Source organism: Colobus angolensis, unplaced genomic scaffold (genome assembly GCF_000951035.1).
Source record: "Colobus angolensis palliatus isolate OR3802 unplaced genomic scaffold, Cang.pa_1.0 Scaffold13, whole genome shotgun sequence".
Classification (NCBI taxonomy): Eukaryota; Metazoa; Chordata; class Mammalia; order Primates; family Cercopithecidae; genus Colobus; species Colobus angolensis.
This window is the reverse complement of record NW_012114252.1, coordinates 23,261,037-23,270,148: the sequence shown is the minus strand read 5'-3', so window position 1 is coordinate 23,270,148 and position 9,112 is coordinate 23,261,037. Positions and strand designations below refer to the sequence as shown.

Sequence of the window (9,112 nt, the reverse complement as noted above, 5' to 3'; positions counted from 1 at the left end):
GGAGCTTACAGTGAGCCGCGATCACGCCACCGCACTCCAGCCTAGGCGACAGAGCGAGAGTCTGTCTCAAAAAAATAAATAAATAAATAAAATAAAATAAAATAAAATTCAACACTCCTAGGCTGATGTGGGTGGGAGCAGCCATGCACACCGGGGGTGAGGCACAGACGGAGGTGTCTTGTTTCCCCTCTCCGTAAAGCATGGGGTGCAGGGAAGGACAGAGCATGCTTGTGGAGACCAGTGACTTCCCCACGCAGCCCCCGCAGGGTAGTGACAGAAGCGCTAGGAAGCCCCTCGCTGTCAGACTGGGCGACCCCAACCCCTCTGCGCCAGCCCTGCCAGACCAGTCCTTGCCTCTGGGTTTCCCGCTGCCCGGGAGGCCTGTGCGTCAGGTTTGGTGTATGACTCCTCACGGCCCCGTCGTCTTCCTGCCATGGTGTCTGAGAGGCCACTCGCTGAGCAGCCCCTCCTCTCCTTCAGTCCCAGTCCAGGACCCGCCAGGGAAGGTCGTGGCTCTGGTCTGGCGGAGGCACTTTGGTGAATGGCCGGAAAGGCCACACAGCTCGGCCTCAGAGGTGCAGGTGACCCAGTGCTGCTCCCTGCGTGAGCATCATCACACACTGCCCTCCGTCCCAGCCTTGCCGCCCCACGACGGACCTGAAGACCAAGCCTGGAGCTGCGTGTGGTCCCCTGTGCAGCGTTTAGCAGGTGCTCCAGCTGGAATCCTTCTCTTCATTGTCCATGACAAGTTCCATTTTAAGAGATAAGGCATTCTTACAAAAACGAAGTCTTGTTTGGGGCATTAGCTCACCATCCCTAATAGATTGCCAAAAATGTCATTAATGAAACTTAATACTAGTTCTTTCCTTTAGGGAATTAATTAGCACAATTGTGCGTTAGGACTAATGCTGAGAAATTGGTTTCATGCTTTGGAGATTTGTCTCATTTCTTTAACATCATTAATAAAGGAGTAAAGCAAAAAAAAAAAAAAAACCCAAAAAAAAACCCACAAAAACCAGAACATTTGCTGAGAGCCCAATTTAGATGCAAACGCCAGCCAATCCCATAATTTAGAAGGAACAATCGGCTCTTTTGTATTTTCAAACTCACAACTGTAAGTTTTCTTGAGTGTCTCCTCCCAAAGGTTCAGTTTCTTCTCAGCACTGGGCATCTCCTGGGACCTACGCTGGACAAAGGCTCCTGGGGTGGAGGGAGGGAGGGAGGACAGGAGCCTGTGAAGTGCTGTGTGCTGAAGCCCAGGCTCGTGCTCTCTGTGACCGTGGGCATCTGTGAGAATAGTGACCACGGATGTCACCTCTATCACCATGTGACCGTAATGAGGTCAACCACAGACCCTTCCTCTCAGAACCTTCCTTTTCCTTCTCATTTACCTGGAAAACCCCCACATACTTCATTACTGCGATCATCAGTGTGGTCACACACCTGACTGTGAGGATGACCATGGCAGTGGCTCCCTGCTGTGCACAGGAGCTCATGGCCAGCACCTGCCTGCACTAACCATGTGCACAAGTGACCCTAACAGCAAACAGTTCCCCACAGCTTCCTGTCTGCCGGGTGCTTCTAAGTGCTTTTCATGCAGATTTAACTCATTTAACTCATTTGATCGTCACATCAACCCTAGCAGGTAGGTGCCCTCCTGAGTCCATTTTGCAGATGAGGAAACCGAGGCACCACACAGTCACATTCACAGTCACAGACGGCAGAGCTGTGTGGAGACCAATGACTTCCCCAAACAGCCCCCACAGGGTAGTGACAACAGCACTGGGAAGTCCTTCACTGTCAGACTGGGCGATCCCAACCTCTCAGTGCCAGTCCTGCTGGAACAGGTCCTTGCCTCTGGGTTTCCCGCTGCCCGGGAGGCCTGTGCGTCCGATTTGACCTCACAGGTCACGGGTCCAGCACCAGCGATTTTAACCTAATAGTCAATGCAACCCTTCTTCACAGTGGGCCCCGCTAACCTCACAAGGTGCAAAGCCTCATCCCACATCTTATCCACGTATGACCACAAGGCATTAGATGTTCTAACTTCAGTACTTCGCTGGAATTCCAGTGTAGGCAGCTCCATTTTTGTGTGTGTATCAGACAAGGGCAGTTAGCTTGTAAACATTCTGAAAGGCGTAAGGGATGCTTCTTTCTCCACACCCAGAGTTATAAAATGAATGTGACCAGACACATTCTGAGTTAAACCGAAAGGTAGAAGTGTGAAAGTACTACTTCCAGTGGTATCCTTCCAACTCTACGGACGGTGACGTGAGCTGATGTGGAGACCATAGTTCTGGTGAAAGAAGGGGCTACGTTGAGAGTGCTGCCCGCACGTCGTGGGTGGCGGAGGAAGCGAAACACGCAAAGCAGCCGAGCTTTCCATAATTAGGCTGCAGAACTAACTTGGCTCCAGAAACTGTATTTGGTTAAATTATGAATCGATAGACCCTAGGGTCTGTTAAAATTATTCTCTACTCATGAAAATGTGTTTATCAGACACAGCATGCCGTTCATGGGCAGCTGAAGCTTGGAGAACTTCTGATTGTGATGCTTATGCCTTGTTCTTTATTACAGCGAAAGCAGGTCTCCCGAGCCAGCTTCTCTCATATTTATAAAGTTCTAATTCTGGAGTGCACCCTCTGGTATTCAGCTGGTATCAATGATCAACAAATGTGCTCCCCAGAACGTCTGCAAAATGAATGGAACCCCTAAAATCCGTGTGTCCTCCATATCCAAGGGGCCAAGCTTATGAAAAGCAGGACAGCAGCATGCCGGGGCGCAAAGGTCCAAGCAAACTCGTCCAGTGAGGCTGGCCACGCCGGGGGCTTCACGGACTCGGAGGCTGGCCACGCCGGGGGCCCTTGCAGACCTGGAGGTCAGCCATGTGAGAGGCTTTGCGGACTCAGAGGTTAGCCATGCCCGGGGGCCTTTGTGGACCCGGCGCCCCTAGTTCTGAGGGGGAGTTTGCACCACTGTAGAAGGTGGTCTTACCTTAGGGAACGCCAAATACAGGGAACTCCAAACATAAGACTAAGGGAGGAGGCAGCCGGCAGGGGATGTGGAGTGGCAGGTGAGGATGAAACGCCAGGTAAGGAAGTGCCAGGCGATGAGGCACCAGGTGAGGAAGTGCCAGGACAGGAGCTGATGAAACAGTGGGGGCTGAGGTCAGAGGGGCCAGTGGAAGAGTCAGGAGTGGCTTTGAGGAGGGAGATCGGGAAGACACTGGAAGGCAGCCACCATCCCAAGGCACAAGTGCAGCGTGAAAAGGGGCCAGCGACTCAGGAGACAGTGGCCAACACAAGTCCCCACGAAACTCGGAACGAATCTCGCAGGTGTCCCCTTCTCAGATGCTGCCCGGCATCACTCACTCCTGAGACCTGACCTGCGGTCACTCAGCGCCAGCCCCTGGAGCCACAGGTCTCCCTGAAGGGCGCTCCAAGCAAACACAGGGCCAGCCCCCAGTATCCTCAGAGCAGGCTGGAACTGAAATCCCCGGGAGCTCATCAGTCTGCCCCTGGTTCCACAGGTGGGGCCGTGCTCGTGCTGTCTGCATGGAGGGCGTCGGACTCACCCAGTTAGGCAGCCCGAGCGCTGCATTCTTAGGAGCTCTCAGGACGCACTGAGCCGTGGCGTCAGATCACAGAAGGTTGGCAACACGGGACGCCAAGGATGCTCAAAGAACTCACTGTTTCCTCACAAGCCTCTCTCCGCTCAAATCTCAAAAACCCACTCCTGAATCCCTACGAACAAGATCCATAACACAACATCCCAAGAAAGCTAATTGTTTTTTAAAAATGTTTCTGTACTTTATGGTCACACTTACCTAATTGGAGACCTAAATTTCATGTTACAAAACAGTCAGCAACCCGCACAGACGTCTACCTCATTTGGCTGCATGGTTTTCCTTCTAAAGGGCCTCAACACATTTAAAAAACGGACAAAGAAATCACGGCTCCTTGAGGAGACGCCAGTCACTGAGGCCGAAGGCAGGGGCATGAGAGGGGAGCGCTAAGGCGTCCGTCGGAAACTGCGGGGCGGGCTAATGAGCAGGTGGCATTTTGCCAGGAAGCCGCACCTTCTCCACTGAGAGCTCTTCAATTCCACACAGAAATGCGTGCCCCCTGCCTCCTGGGCGCATCCCCCCAGAGTTTTTCCTCTGAGACCTGCAACTGGGGGATGCCGGACAGCTGTGCCTGTGTGGTGGTCCTGGGACGCTCCCTCACCCCCCAAAGCCCCTCCATGCTACTATGCCCCTCAGCCCACTGCTCAGGCCACAGGCCCCTTCCCAGGAAGAGCTTAAGGACAGTAGGCGGCACACAGCTTTCGCTCAGGGAGGGCGGCACCCCACTCTTCCTTTACTCACAAGCTCCGTCAGCTTGGCCTTCACTTGCACCCAGAAACCCGTGGCCCACACCACCCACCACCTAGAGCCTGCAGCCCACACGTGGCTGCCTGCCACGGGCCGATTGTCCCCAAATTCATACGTTGACATCCTGACCCCCAGCACCTCAGAGTGTGACTGCATTTGTGGACAAGAGCTTTACACGGTTCATTAAATTGAAATGAGGTCACTAGGGTGGGCCCTAACCCCACAGGGCTGGTGTCCTTATAAGAAGAGGAGATTAAGACGCATGCGCACACAGGGACGACCATGTGAGGACACAGGGAGAAACTACATCTACACGCCAAGGACAGAGGCCCCAGGACGAATCAGCCCTGTGACACTGTGACCTTGGACTCCCAGCCTCCAGGACTGTGAGAAGAGGAACATCCGTTGTTGAAGCCACCAGCCTGCGGCGCTGTGTTACCGGAGCCCCAGCAGACCAAGACTCTGGTCTCAATCCTTCTCCCGCCGTTTCAGGGACACACCAGCCTCGCACACTCCAAGGGCTTCCCAATCCCGTAACACAAACACCGTCACGGTGCCATCCTCAGCTGTGTGTCACGTGGCCATGAGAGAGAGAGGGCTCCATGCCACGGCAGGCCGATACCCCGCGGGGACGCCAATCTTGAGGGTTTGCTGGCCGGGAGTATCAGAGAACGAGGCAAGTCTACTTCCTATGTTTCCTTTTTCCAAAATTGATCACCACGATTTTGCTTCAGGTGAGCTTCTCATAACCTTGGGGCAACTTGGAGGCTTCATGACTGAGGGGAACAAACTGTTTCCTCTGCTCTCACCCTGCAACAGTCAACATGGAAGACTTCCATGGCCCCCAGACACCAAGAAGTGTGTGGGGTCTCTCCGCACCACAGGCAACCAATCAATTCTGCACCAATCAATTCTGCAGCAGATGCCAGGCAGGTGACCCAGTTCAATTCTGACGCCTTCTACCTGGAGACAGCGTCAGACCAGCAGGGTGAGGGCTCAGACCTCCCACTTCCCATGCCAACCACAGGCCCCAGTTGTGACCTGTGCTTCTGCCCAGCCGGCTACACATCAGGGGTCCCACGACCCCTCCTTGGGTTGGGTTAATTTGCGGGAGCAGGTCACAGAACTTGGGGAAGCACTTAGTTACATTTTCTGGTTTAATTTTTTTTTTTTTTTTTTTTTTTTTTTTGAGACAGAGTCTTGCTCTGTCGCCGGGGCTGGAGTGCAGTGGCCGGATCTCAGCTCACTGCAAGCTCCGCCTCCCGGGTTTACGCCATTCTCCTGCCTCAGCCTCCGGAGTAGCTGGGACTACAGGCGCCCGCCACCTCGCCCGGCTAGTTTTTTGTATTTTTAGTAGAGACGGGGTTTCACCGTGTTAGCCAGGATGGTCTCAATCTCCTGACCGCCAGGATGGTCTCGATCTCCTGACCTCGTGATCCGCCCGTCTCGGCCTCCCAAAGTGCTGGGATTACAGGCTTGAGCCACCGCGCCCGGCCCATTTTCTGATTTAATATAAAGGACGTCACAAAGGATACAGATGAAGAGTGGCACAGGGTGAGGCACGTGGGAGGGTGTGACACTTCCAAGCCCACCCAGGGCGCCACCCTCCAGGAACTTCCTTGCACTCAGCCTCGGGCAGCTGCCTGAGCCCAGTCCTTTGGGTTTCCATGGAAGCTTCCTTATGTAGGCATCATCCATCCATCCATCCATCCACCCACCCACACATCCACTCATCCACCCCTACATTCATCCACCAACCCATCCATCCACCCCCCTACCCATCTACCCATCCATCCATCCATCCATCCACTCATTTATCCACGCATTATCCATCTATCATCATCTGTCTATGACAAGAGTTAGTATGAGATCAACTAATGGAAAAGGTGGGGCTAGGTTTAAAGATTTTTCTACTACAGCAGTTCCCCAAGTTTGATTCCTGAAGAACTTCATCAAGAACTTAAAAAATGTCAATTCTCAGACCCTACCCTAGACTTACTGAATCAGAAACTCTGAGGGTGGGCCCAGCAGCCTGTGCTTTAACAAGCCCCCCAGGTGATGCAGATACATGCTCTAGCTGGAGGACCACTGTTCTGTTTCATCAAATGCTTACATCAACTAGAGCCATAGCATTGCTCCCTCCAATGTCTTCTACTTTTTCACCAATTACTAAAATTCCAAAGAGAAAACAAAAACAGATGAAAACGAGCCCTATCACATAGAAGGGGGGCCAAGGGGAAGTTGCCACTGGAAAGTGCCCCGGCCTTGTTACTAAAGATCAGGTTTAGAAGAGTATATAAAATGTCAGTTCTCAAGGTCAAAGGCTACAGGTTCACAGACCATATGGACAGCACACATTATCCTCCTGTACATGCAGATTAGCCTAGACAATGAAGGTTCTAGGTGACAGAAGAAATGCATAAATCTGAAATTAAAACACAGCAGCAGCATGTCCTGGACAGCAGCAAAGATAAAATGCCTGTGGGCTTGGAGTGAATCTACAGAGGGTGAGGCTCTGTGCAGCTGAATGAGGCAGCTGCTCTAAGGCCAGCCGCTGTACGCAATCCCTCAGCTGTGACCTGGCCCCACCACTGCCCTGAGGACCTACGCCAGCTGCCACATCAGTGTCCTGTTGCCATCAGCTCTTACCTGGCACGGACCCTAGCATGACCCCAGAAGGAGAAGGCAGCTCCATGACCTCGAGCTGAAAGGTGTTTGGCTGCAGGTGGGGAACTCTCCTGAGGAAGTGCTTGGAATTTAAACCCGAGGTGGGGATCAGGTTTACCTTGACCTTCACCCCTACCAGAGAATGTGCACCACACACACACCCCTACACTCTGTGGTAGCGTCATGTCAATATCACACCACAAATCCCCCTCATGATGGTTTTCCAGACTCTCAACCTAATAACTTGCCTCCACTGAGTGGTACCTTACACACAGCGTGAGCAGAAAATGGGTTTGTGCTGAAGGAAGAGGCCAGTGTTAACGGGTGGTAAGTGGAGTGTGATGCAGGGTCACCTCCCCTAACTAGATACTGCAGGGTGCTCATAACCGAAGATATCTGGTAAGCTGGATTTGAAAGTCCTGGTGAAGCATGCAATTATCAGTAATGCAGATGTGTGGGAGGACGCACATCTTACTGCCTGTTCCAGATGAGACGGCCCACACCGAGAGCCTGGCGCGCAGGACATTCAGCGAGCGGCCAGTGTCACTGCTGCTCTTCTGAGATGGCCTTTTTACAATTAAAAATGCGCACGTGTCTCTCGGAGCTCATGAAGAAACCCCAATCCCTAAAAATCTGGGGAATGACATCACCCCCTGGAGCGGTTCCCACTCTGTGATTCCGACATCGAGCCACACGCAGAGGCACGCAGAGCAAGGAGGCACTTTCTCTTCCACCCCCGCAGCCGATCGGAAGCCTCCCTGTGAACCTGGCATCCACACAGCCCCTCGCCGTGCTGAAACCCTGCAAACCCTGCACGGAAAAGCTCCACTTAAGCTTCAGAAAAAGAGAGCTGATCCTCTAAGAATCAGAGAGCAGACGGCATGAAAATGGTTTTGTTTTCTTCGACACATATACAATAAACCCAGCAGCTTTGATCACAAAACCCCCATTAAAAACATCTTGATTAGACCAACCCATATGATGGTGCTTATGCTGATTTAATCACTGGTTCGCTCTCAAAATCCATTGGGGTGGGTAGAGAAAGACAGAGAACCACACCCAAACCAAGCAACCGACATTTTAATCTCCCAGGCAAGTACTAGTTAGACAACTAGTAATGGCATATATGACATAACATATGGCAACATCAGGCAAAACACTTGGCAACTTACTTTTAATGATATATCATTATTTCCTCTTCATTTCAAGGAAAACTAGTTAAGGATGCCTCTCCCTTCTGCATAACACAGCCTGAGAACTCAAATGCGACTGCCTGAAAGCCAGGGCCAGATGCAAGCTGTCAGCCCAGTCTCTGCTTACACCTAAAATAATTGATCTGAACTGCTCTTCAAAGCTTATTTGAAGTAATATTTCGATTAATACTGAAAATGAACGTCCCGTCCACTCTTTACCCATACCGTCTCACACATTTGTCTGAGGTTTAAATTGCATTTAATGAAGAAAAGAATCACCTGATTAGTCCAGGTTTTTTCCTCCTCAAAATGAGCTTCCAGGTAGCTTCACTATCCCCACCCCTGGCTCTGAAACCCCTTGGCTCAGATCATTCTCAATTTGCAAGCACTTGTGCATTCTCCATTGCGAGGGCTGCGGACGGGCAGGTTGATGGGCAGATTTCAGATACACAAATGGCTCCGCATGCAGACCCAGCATCCCTGAGAGAGCCCGTGACACCAACGTGCAGTCATTTTAACTATCCGGGGCAGCATGCGATCGCCGACAGCCTCTGAAAACACACCAGCTACCAACCAGTGCCCCCCATGTCTCAGCTACCACCGCTAGAAAGGAACACGAGGGCGGCTTACAAACATCAGACGCATTTCCCCACAATCCAGCCCATGATGTCAAGCTTAAGCACAGATCACTGACGGCCAGCAGCTCCTCCTACCCGTGTGCTTGGAAACCGCATTTAATCTCTGCACCATTTCTTCCAGGGCCATCTCTTCAGTCCTCAGCCAAAACCTCATCCTCCGACACAACAAAAATGATGCTGGCAGATCCGCTTCCTCCGCACGGGGGGCGCCTGCGGGTGGGGCCGTGCGAGTGGGGAGGGGG

At 52.2% G+C, this 9,112-nt stretch overlaps 1 protein-coding gene across 1 annotated transcript in view; it reads right to left on the bottom strand.

Moving 5' to 3' along the window:
* The window catches only part of MCF2L (MCF.2 cell line derived transforming sequence-like), a 130,548-nt gene extending 121,451 nt beyond the window's left edge, over positions 1-9,097 (bottom strand). The window contains exon 1 of the mRNA XM_011933916.1: positions 8,946-9,097. Coding sequence (XP_011789306.1) covers positions 8,946-9,024 — 79 coding nt within the window. The 5' untranslated portion in view covers positions 9,025-9,097. The remainder of the gene's footprint in view (positions 1-8,945) is intronic.
* Between the last annotated feature and the right edge of the window lie 15 nt (positions 9,098-9,112).